The sequence below is a fragment of the Mercenaria mercenaria genome, chromosome 4 (genome assembly GCF_021730395.1).
Source record: "Mercenaria mercenaria strain notata chromosome 4, MADL_Memer_1, whole genome shotgun sequence".
In the NCBI taxonomy this organism is placed as follows: Eukaryota; Metazoa; Mollusca; class Bivalvia; order Venerida; family Veneridae; genus Mercenaria; species Mercenaria mercenaria.
In genome coordinates this window covers 56622758-56634441 of record NC_069364.1, presented here as the reverse complement: position 1 = coordinate 56634441, position 11684 = coordinate 56622758, and the positions used below count along the sequence as shown (strand labels likewise).

At 36.3% G+C, this 11684-nt stretch overlaps 1 protein-coding gene across 1 annotated transcript in view; it reads right to left on the bottom strand.

Moving 5' to 3' along the window:
• LOC123551799 (intersectin-2-like) overlaps window positions 1–11684 on the bottom strand; it is a 108082-nt gene that overhangs the window by 10238 nt on the left and 86160 nt on the right. The window contains exons 35-37 of the mRNA XM_053542215.1: window positions 10465–10542; window positions 8536–8613; window positions 1736–1909 (exon numbers count right to left, since the gene is read on the bottom strand). Coding sequence (XP_053398190.1) covers window positions 1736–1909; window positions 8536–8613; window positions 10465–10542 — 330 coding nt within the window. The remainder of the gene's footprint in view (window positions 1–1735; window positions 1910–8535; window positions 8614–10464; window positions 10543–11684) is intronic.

The window sequence follows — 11684 nt, the reverse complement described above, 5'->3', positions numbered from 1 at the left end:
CTTTTAAACTTGATCTAGATATCATCAAGGTGAACATTCTCACCAATTTTCATGAAGATCTCGTGAAAAATATGGCCTCTAGAGAGGTCACAAGGTTTTTCTATTTTTCAACCTACTGACCTAGTTTTTGACCGCACATGACCCAGTTACGAACGTGACCTAGATATTATCAAGCTGAACATTCTCACCAGTTTTGATGAAGATCCATTGAGAAATATGGCCTCTAGAGAGGTCACAAGGTTTTTCTATTTTTAGACCTACTGACCTAGTTTTTGACCCCACGTGACCCAGTTTCGAACCTGACCTAGATATCATCAAGGTGAACATTCTGACCAATATTCATGAAGATCTCATGAAAAATATGGCCTCTAGAGAGGTCACAAGGTTTTTCTATTTTTAGATCTACTGACTTAGTTTTTAACCCCACGTGACCCAGTTTCGAACTTGATCTAGATATCATCAAGGTAAACATTCTGACTAATTTTCCTGAAGATCCATTGAGAAATATGGCCTCTAGAGAGGTCAAAAGGTTTTTCTATTTTTAGACCTAATGACCTAGTTTTTGACCCCACGTGACCCAGTTTCGAACCTGACCTAGATATCATCAAGGTGAACTTTCTGACCAATATTCATGAAGATCTCATGAAAAATATGGCCTCTAGAGAGGTCACAAGGTTTTTCTATTTTAAGATCTACTGACTTAGTTTTTAACCCCACGTGACCCAGTTTCGAACTTGATCTAGATATCATCAAGGTAAACATTCTGACTAATTTTCCTGAAGATCCATTGAAAAATATGGCCTCTAGAGAGGTCACAATGTTTTTCTATTTTTAGACCTACTGACCTAGTTTTTGACCGAACGTGACCCAGTTTCGAACTTGACCTAGATATCATCAAGGTGAACATTCTGACCAATTTTCATGAAGATCCATTGAGAAATATGGCCTCTAGAGAGGTCACAAGGTTATTCTATTTTTAGACCTACTGACCTAGTTTTTGATCCAACATGACCCAGTATCGAACTTGACCTAGATATCATCAAGGTGAACATTCTGACCAATACTCATGAAGATCTCATGAAAAATATAGCCTCTAGAGAGGTCACAAGGTTTTTCTAGTTTTAGATCTACTGACCTAGTTTTTACCCCCACGTGACCCAGTTTCGAACTTGACCTAGATATCATCAAGGTGAACATTCTGACCAATTTTCATGAAGATCCATTGAGAAATATGGCCTCTATTTTTAGACCTAATGACCTAGTTTTTGACCTCACCAATATTCATGAAGATCTCATGAAAAATATGGCCTCTAGAGAGGTCACAAGGTTTTTCTATTTTTAGACCTACTGACCTAGTTTTTGACCCCACGTGACCCAGTTTCGAACTTGACCTAGATATCATCAAGGTGAACATTCTGACCAATTTTCATGAAGATCTTGTGAAATATATGGCCTCTAGAGAGGTCACAAGGTTTTTCTATTTTTAGACCTACTGACCTAGTTTTTGATGGCACGTGACCCAGTTTCGAACTTGACCTAGATATCATCATGGTGAACATTCTGACCAACTTTCATAAAGATCCCATGAAAAATGTGACCTCTAGAGTGGTCACAAGCAAAAGTTTACGGACGCACGCACGGACGGACGGACGGACGGACGACGGACGCCGCGCGATCACTAAAGCTCACCTTGTCACTTTGTGACAGGTGAGCTAAAAAGGAGCTAAATGTTTACCATTTGGTGAGAACAAGTCCCTGTCAAAAACTGTGATACATAAAGCATCCATATCAATGTCTCGTATAGTAAACTGCATGGAAGCGTTCCATTTTGGGTTTAATGTGTTGTTGATCACCTTCGTCTTGTGTTCTTGTGCTCCCATACTCACTTCACAATAAGGATCACTCTTTCCTATTCAGAAAAAAAAAATAACCCATAGTCACACAGAAAACAAAAAACAAATGAAAACAAGTTTTTTGTTGTTGTTTTTTTTTTCAAACATTTACCAAGCTACTGAAAGCAGAAACTAATACTTTTTTCTTCTTTCCTAATCATTTAAAGAATAAAGAATTCCAACTCTACTTATCACAGCCCTGAAATATGTGTAGTCAAGTTCTTCTTTATATTAACTTACTTCACAATTAGCAAAACCTCAGTAAAGTATAATGACAAAGGTTTAATTATTAGTTATGACTGGATTACTTTGTATGCCAGGCCCCATGTTCACAAGACATTTTCCGGTCTCAGCTGAGTTTGAGATTGAAATTTAATAGCGAATTGTACTAAAAGTTCAAGATTTATTGAGACTGACCATCAATACTGAAAAGTCAGTTAAAAATAATCATGAACTTAATATTAAATTTTACACAAGCAATTTAGATACAAGAGCTCGTCGAACATGAAATGCCCCCCTTGATGCATTTAGTAATTGCATAAGGAACAAATTATATGCTCACTTATGCATGTGGTTCAAATTTGAAGGCTGCAGCTTGAAAAATGTGAAAGTAGGTCACTAGGTCAAAATCAAGGTCAAATTTTATTTCGGAACACAAAACTATGCAAGTGATCCAAATTTGAAGCCTGTACCTTCAGAAATGTGAAAGTAGGTCACTAGGTCAATCTCAAGATCAAAGTTAATTTCAATACACAAAACTACGCTTGTGGTTCAAATTTGAAGGCTGTAGCTTGAGAAATGTGAAAGTAGGTCACGAGGTCAAAATCAAGGTCAAATTTTATTTTGGAACAAAAAACTATGCATGTGGTCCAAATTTGAAGTCTGTATCTTCAAAAATGTGAAAGTAGGTCACTAGGTCAATAACAAGGTCAAAGTTTGTTTCAGTACACAAACCTATGCATGTGGTCCAAATTTGAAGGCTGTAGCTAAAGAAATGTGAAAGTAGGTCACTAGGTCAAGATCGAGGTCAACTCATGTCAAGGTTCATCTTGCCACTCAAAACTATACATGTGGTCCAAATTTGAATGATGTAAGTTATGGACATGAATATTCTAAGTTTTTCCCTATATAAGTCTATATGAACCACGTGACCCCTGAGGCGGGGCTTATTTGACCCTAGAGGGATAATTTGAACAACCTTGGTAGAGAACCACTAGATGATGCTACATTACAAAATATCAAAGCCATAGTCTTTGTGGTTTGGACAAGAAGATTTTCAAAGTTTTTCCCTATATAAGTCTATGTAAACCATGTGACCCCCAGGGCGGGGCCATATTTGACCCTTGGGGAAAAATTTGAACAATCTTAGCAGAGGACCACTAGATGATGTCATATACAAAATATCAAAGCCCTAGGCCCTATGGTTTTGGACAAGAAGATCAAAAACTGTTTAACTGTTCCTGGCCAATGCGACCTTGACCTTTGACCTAATGACCTCAAAATCAATAGGGGTCATCTGCTGGTCATGGCCAACCTAACTATCAATTTTCCTGAAACTAGGCCCAAGCGTTCTTGAGTTATTGCTCGGAAACCATTTAACTGTTCCTGTTCACTGTGACCTCGACCTTTGACATACTGACAACAAAATCAATAGGGGTCATCTGCTGGTCATGACCAACCTGCCTATCAACTTTCGTGACCCTAGGCTGAAGCGTTCTTGAGTTATCATCCGGAAACCGTTTAATTGTTCAGGGTCACTGTGACCTTGACCTTTAACATACTGGCCTCAAAATCAATAGGGGTCATCTGCTAGTGATGACCAACCTCCCTATCAACTTTCATGATCCTAGACCCAAGCGTTCTTGAGTTATCATCCGGAAACCGTTTAATTGTTTTCAGGGTCACTGTGACCTTGACCTTTGAAATACTGACCTCAAAATCAATAGGGGTCATCTGCTGGTGATGACCAACCTCCCTATCAACTTTCATGATCCTAGGCCCAAGCGTTCTTGAGTTATCATCCGGAAACCGTTTTACTATTCAGGGTCACTGTGACCTTGACCTTTGACATACAGACCTCAAAATCAATAGGGGTCATCTGCTGGTGATGACCAACCTCCTTATCAACTTTCATGATCCTAGGCCCAAGCGTTCTTGAGTTATCATCCGGAAACGGATTGGTCTACATTCCGACCGACCGACCGACAGACCGACATCTGCAAAACAATATACCCCTCCTTCTTCGAAGGGGGGCATAATAAGTGACCAATAAAGTTTCATTAGACTAACAATGTTTTATGAACACGAGACTAGAATATATTCCAATATTTAATGTTTAACCCTTAGCCTGCTGCAGGCGAATTTAACAGCCTTTGCAAACAGCTTGGAACCAGATCAGACACCGATTAAATCGGCGTCTGATCAGGTTCCAAGCTGTTTGCTACTCTGACAATATTTCTTCCAATGTTGGAGCAAATTGAATTAACTTTACAATTTTAGCAGACGACATTTCTAGCAGACGACAATTTATCTAGCATGCTAAAGGTTAAAGAACAAAAAGATAAACATAATCAAAAGTATTAACCATGTTAACTACTAAATGTCACTATACAGTCTATCTGAGTGGGTTCAGGGAATAAATTAACTGAACATCTACTGTTTGATCTGCCTAATCTGTAACAGGGGTTTTTGTGAATTGCCGCTTTCATTTACATATGAAAAACCAAATATACATCTTCATAAAGATCTTAGAAGGTTCTTTATATAAAATATCTCAAACAATGTCAATTTTATGGCCAAATAAGAGCTGTCACTATTAGTGACAAATACCAAGAATGCTACAGTTAAATACGCCAGAATAATTTAGGTATGAATAATTTTAAGAAACAGAACATATTAACCTTTAACCTCTAAGTGTGACCATGACCTTAGAGCTAGGGGTCTGGATCTTGCACATGACACATCGTCTCATTATGGGGAACATTTATGCCAAGTAATTTCAAGATCCCCTGATGAATGGCAAAGTTATGAACCGGACAAGAAACAGACTGTTAACCTCTGACTTCTAAGTGTGACCTTGACAAGAATTTACATGGATGCACGGACGGACACATGGACAGTGTGATTTTAATATGCCTAACTCCAGGGGCATAAAAATTAATTGTTCCCATTGTAACTAGAATTGTGTGCATAGGACATGGATGTCCCTACATACTGTGCCAAAAACATATCAAAGGACCAGTAAAGAAATTCACAGAAAAAATTTCTTCCTTCATGGTCATCTGTACATCAAGCTTCTGTAAAGGTTTGAGTCAAATCAGGCTAATAATGTGGGAGGAGTTTGACACACAAGATTTTTCTCTATATTCCATATAAAAAACCTATCAAAGGGCCATAACTGTGGTAAAAATAATAACAGAAAAAAATCCTTCCTTTATGGTAATCTGCACATCTAGCTTGTTCATCAGTAAAAGTTTAAAACAAATCAGGCAAATAGATTTGGGAAAAGTTGGATATACAAGATTTCTGGACTTATGGACGGACGTATGAATGGACGTACAGAAGTATGTACATACCAACAGCACCAGCCCCCACATAAATGTGTGGAGGCATAAAATTGGGGCAAAATCGCAAATTCATTTTTTATTTTTTTTTAAATATTACAAAACTTTTGCATAAAATTGTTTTTATATACTAACTAAGATATCCTTCAAATTTTGTATCATTCCATAAATTATGCAAATAAAGTCAAAATTGAAATTTTAAAAAATTTTGTTGTAAAAAAAAAATGGCTTAAATTTACAATGGAAAATATCCCACACAAATCATTTCAGGACTATAAATTCAAAACTAATCAAGATATTTTGAAAATCTGAAATATGACCACCCTCAGACGTTTTTGGAATGATGTATAATATCAATGGTATGTCTTATATTTGAATAGAAATCATGAAAAACCTTGTAACAGAAAAAGGTAGATCAAACATTAACTAAAATCTATCACATCAAAAAGTCAGGATATCCCTGCACAGCAAAGGTCCATTCATAACTAGTTGCCTGAAGTCTGAAGGATCAATGGCAAACAGTTTTTACTACTGACTGGCAAGCCATACAAAAAGTGTTTTATTATGTGACATTTTTTCTAGTTTTCACATTAGCAAATATTGTTGAATACAGACCAGGGCTTGACAATTACTTTGAAAACAACTCCTCCCACATGAAGAACTGCATAGATTGTACTCATACTGCAACAATTTGTACCTTTCCTGCATTTCACAAAGCATAAACGAATTTTACAGATGGCTTCTCATTTTCAATTCCTTTAAAACGGTACATACCGCAGTCCTGTTGTAAACTGTCGAGGTAGTAGCTAGCATATGTGATCATTATGCAGTACCATAACAGCGCAGATTTTAGAGTTGCGAACAACAAATCAACTCGTGTTATAGATCTTTTAGCTATCCAGCTTCTGCATGACTCCATTTTAATTAGATTTATTATATTTATGGTTAAAAATAACACTTGTCCTGCAGGATGAGTACTACAGCAATTTCCACTTGCCCAGAGTCGGCTTCTACTCATATATACGAGCAGATGAGTGGATTTGTCAAGCCCTGTAGACTTGTCATTTAGCAGAAACTATGGATTGGACATGTATATAAGGAGTCATATGTTAAAATCTCCTTATTCAACGTTCTGTCATCATTTCTATCATTGCTTTTTATTGTTTCACAGTTGCTGCTATAAAACATCTACCCCATACCCCTATTCTGGACGACTGTGTCAAATCACATACTACATGACTCCTTATACAAAATTGCCGGTCCATAGTTTGCCTACTAACCAGTCTGCACAGGAAGGTAAACACTAAATTTTGAACGGCTAAAGTCAAAACTTGAATAACGGACAAGCAAGTCATTCAATAAATGAGTTGTGCCATGAGAAAACCAACATAGTGGGTTTGCGACCAGCATGGATCCAGACCAGCCTGCACATCTGCGCAGTCTGGTCAGGATCCATTCTGTTCGCTAATGGTTTATCTAATTGTAGTAGGCTTTGAAAGCGAACAGCATGGATCCTGACTAGACTGCGCGGATGCGCCGGCTGGTCTGGATCCATGCTGGTCGCAAAGCCACTATATTGGTTTTCCCATGGCACGGTTCATTAATGTTTGTAGTTTTACAGGTATTAGTAACTAGTACTCTCAATTGTAAAACAAACTTTTATAAGTACATACTTTTACTTATCTATAGTTTAATTCTTTACCTCAAACTTATCACTTCACAAAATGTTACCACTGTAATTAATACATTTATTACTGATGTTTATTCTGATGTTAAGAAATGATTACACAAAGATTATTACATTATGCTTACCAGTGATGGAAGCTAAGATATATAACAAGACAATGATTAGTTCTGTGTTCTCCAATAAATATGTTGATCTATATTTAAAACATTTCAAGAGAGAATAGAGAAAATAGGCTTAATAATGTTTAACAAGAGCTGTCGGAGGACAGCAACGCTCGACTATTCAACAGCCTTGTCGACTGAATGAATACGAAAGTCGAAAAAGGGGCATAATTTAAAAAAAGCAAAATAGGGTTATGGAACCTGCATAGTGCTTATCAGCTCATGACAGTGGACAAGTGTGTGAAGTTTCAATCCATTCCCATTAGAGGGTACTGAGATACCAGCTTACATATAAGAATTTAACCCAAAACTTATAAGTTTAAAAGGTGCATAATTTTGTAAAATGCAAAGTTGAGTTATTGACCCTTTGCGCTGCATGTCATATCATGACAGTGAAGAAGTGTGTGAAGTTTCAATCCTTTCCCATTAGTGGATACTGAGATACCAGCTTACATACAAAACCTTAACCAAAAAATTCTAAGTCGAAAAAGGGGCATAATTTTGTAAAAAAGCAAAATAGAGTTATGGAACCTGCTTTGTGCATGTCAGATCATGACAGTGAACAAGTGTGTGAAGTTTCAATCCATTCCAATTAGTGAGTACTGAGATACCAGCTTACATAAAAAAACCTTAACCAAAAAATTCTAAGTCGAAAAAGGGGCATAATTTTGTAAAAAAGCAAAATAGAGTTATGGACCTGTGCAATGTAAGTCAGTTTATCACAGTGAATAAGTGTGTGAAGTTTCAATCCATTCCCACAAGTGGTTACTGAGATACCAGCTTACATACAAAACCTTAACCAAGAATTTCTAAGTCAAAAAAGGGGCATAATTTTGTAAAAAAGCAAAATAGAGTTATGGGACCTGTGCAATGTAAGTCAGTTTATCACAGTGAATAAGTGTGTGAAGTTTCAATCCATTCCCACATGTGGTTGCTGAGATACCAGCTTGCATACAAAACTTAACCAAATCGGGACGCAGACGCGGACGCCGACGCATGGGCGAGTCCAATAGCTCTACTATTCTATGAATAGTCGAGCTAAAAATGAACTGGGAAGTAAACATAGTAAAATATTTCTTTAACATTACTCTTTCTTAAACAACTGATTTCTCAATGTGATTCTAACATTTTTTAAGCATTGCAAGAAATTTTGACGAACAGTAAAGCTCTCAAGAAAGCGAATTTTAAATCTACAGTATCCCTGCCACCATTTAGTGCGTACAATATCATACCGTTATCGTCCGAGGCTTGGAGATCTAATCCTTCAACAATAACGACAAGAAGTCGACCCATGCCGGGACTGTGCCGCACTAAAAAAATGAAACACATGCCAGCATTACATGCGTCATGCTTGAAGAGTTACAGTGAACTTACAGGTGAGTATTTTTCCTGCCTTTAGGGAGTAAGTATACAAAACAACAGGTGAGTATTTTTCTGCCTTTAGGAAGAAAGTACAGAAAACAAGAGCAAACAATTAAACTTCATAAAAAAGCCATAAAATAATCCAAAGATATGTACCAAAACTCATTTCAATAAGGTGAAGATTTTGAAAATGTCCATAACTGAAAGGATTGTGTTATCTATAAGTTTGTTTGTTTTTTTTCTACAGAATTTCAGTTGTTTAACAGCAGTCAGCAAAATCAGCACTGTTCCTAGAGTCTGCACTTGAAGACTGACTTGTTCTCTACAAGTAACTGATAACTCTTCCACATTAATTAAAGGTGGAAGATAAATGCCATTATATTCACCATCTTCTGTCGAATCATCAAAGATTTGTTTGTTTGTTTGTTTTGGGTTTAACGCCATTTTCCAACAGTATTTCAGTTAAGTAACAGTGGGCATTAACCCAACAAGTGTTCCTGGATTCTGTACCAGTACAAACCTGTTCTCGGCAAGTAACTGCCAACTTCCCCACATGAAACAGAGGTGGAGGACTAATGAAAATATGTCATACCATGGAAGTGAACTTGCTGTTTCTATTTATATTAGTTAAAGTAAACAAACAAATAATCCATGTTCATTAATTTTTAATGTTCTTATAAATAAAACCTGTAACTTAATTTCTATGTCCACTTAATACATTAATATTTTGAAATTTTCAGGTTTTTCTTTTACATATGCAGTTTAAATTGTTTGCTGTCATTTTCTGTACTTGCTAAGCCCTCTTATTAATGTTCAGTGACAATGGAACCTTTGCAATCATCTTACTATATCAAATAGCGATGTAAGCTTACAAAAAATCCTTAAAATACACATTGTGTCAACACTTTCTATTCTCTTTAAATATACATTTCAAAAGTAATCAAAATCTTGTGTTCCTTAAATCTTTAAACTGAGCATGTAATGTTCAACAATTACATGACACTGCTGTGAATAATGACAGAAAATACTTCCTGTATTCCGAGCAAGTATCTCTGAGAGAGGCCTATTGTACAGGTAGTGCTTTCTGTTATTACCCCCAGCAGTAATTAAATTTATCCCAAACATGTGGAACTACCTAGAATTCATGACAGTTTTGAACAATTTTAAGGTTCCAGAGCACTATGATATATCTACTAATGTAATCAAGACCAAGATTTCAGTGTTCCACAGAGGTATGCCACTGAAATCTAAGTCTCTGAATCTGAAATTAAATAAACTGATTATAATTGAACTGATTATAATTAAATAAAAAGAATGAAATTAGGACAGAATGGAACCAAGGATAATTTAATAACACTGAAACCTGCCTTCAGCGACCTTACCAATATTATTAGAAAAGAAATTGATACTTTTCCAGTTTTTAATTTCATATCTTTAACTTGCAAAATTATTCGAGCACACATGAAAAACAAATTTTGATACTATTTAAACCGAAAATAGGTCTTTAAATCATGTAATTCTAAACTGTCTTAAAAATTACAAAATAGGTCACCAAAACTTTGCACTGGAGAATCTTATATTTTGGTAAAAGATGTACCAGATGATGTTGAAATGCTTAAAAAGTATTTTGACATTTTGCTTTTTGGCAGATTACCTGTCATATTCAAATGATAGCTCATGCAAAGTGGAAGCTACCCAGGGAAAACAAATGGTGTAGGAATACAACATGTAACCAAGGAGACAACCTTGACCTAGGTGACAGGTGCTGGGTTACTATGGTAACAACCTTTGACCCTTACCATCTTTACTACATATAAGGTTTGATCCCTCAATGATAATAACAAGGAGCCGTCCAACACCGCGGGTATGTTTAGGGGCTACAGGTAGAAATATACAATATATAAACAGACAGAGAACAGTTGGTAACAGTTTACATAATATATTCTTATGAAGCAGTAAGTACATAAATGAGCCACATCATGAGAAAACCAACATAGTGCATTTGCTGCCAGCATGGACATCCGTGCAGTCTAGTCAGGATCCATACTGTTCGCTTTCAAGCCCTACTGCAACTTAATTGCATTAAAGCAACCGTTAGCAAACAGTATGGATCCTGATCAGACTGCGCAGATGTGCAGGCTGTTCTGGATCCATGCTGGTTGCAAATGCACTATGTTGGTTTTCTCATGGTGCGGCTCAAATCATATTATTATTGTCACAAAGAAGTCATTTTAGATAAAACAAGACAATTGAAGCAAATATGTGAAAGTCTGACTTCTCATAAATGATACTGCAATGTTATTCAACAAGGAAAAACTACTATTTAATCTGGACAATGAATTTAATAAAGTTTGATGTCAAGTCAAGTGTCTTATATTCTTACTTTGGCCTGAAATTAGGATTGTTAGGCACAAAACTTGTGACAAAAGCACACTTGACAAACCTTCATAATTTTTTATAATGGATCTTCATTTAGTAGAGAGTTTGTTTTGTTGAATTTTAAGTCAACAAAGTTCATTTAATAACTTTCCAACTTAAATAATGGAAAAGTACCCTAGGTACCTCTCCATGTATTTTTTCAGGCATGAGCTGGCACCTTGATAGAATAACTGACCATACGTATGCCAGATGAATGGCTTCCTCACTTAAAAACTGAGCATAACAAATTGAGCTGAGGGACAGGTCTTGTTGTCCAATACATGTAAGATCACAACATGAGGATCATAATGACCATTAGTCGCTCACCAGACCTTCAATACGACAAAATGAATAAAGAATGGTAACAATTGTGTTAAGAATTGAATGAGAAGTCCCAATGTAGTCTATACCTACTACACAATTAAGTGATTTGCTCTCCGTGAGTATCTGACAATCAAAATAAATGTCAGGATATCAATCTTTTCAACATTTGAATAGAACTACCGAAAAGACCCCCACACGTTAAATCGTAATTCATCTCCCAATAAAAATACAGTCCATGGTTTTTATTTAAAATATTGCTGAATCCAGTGAAAAATCA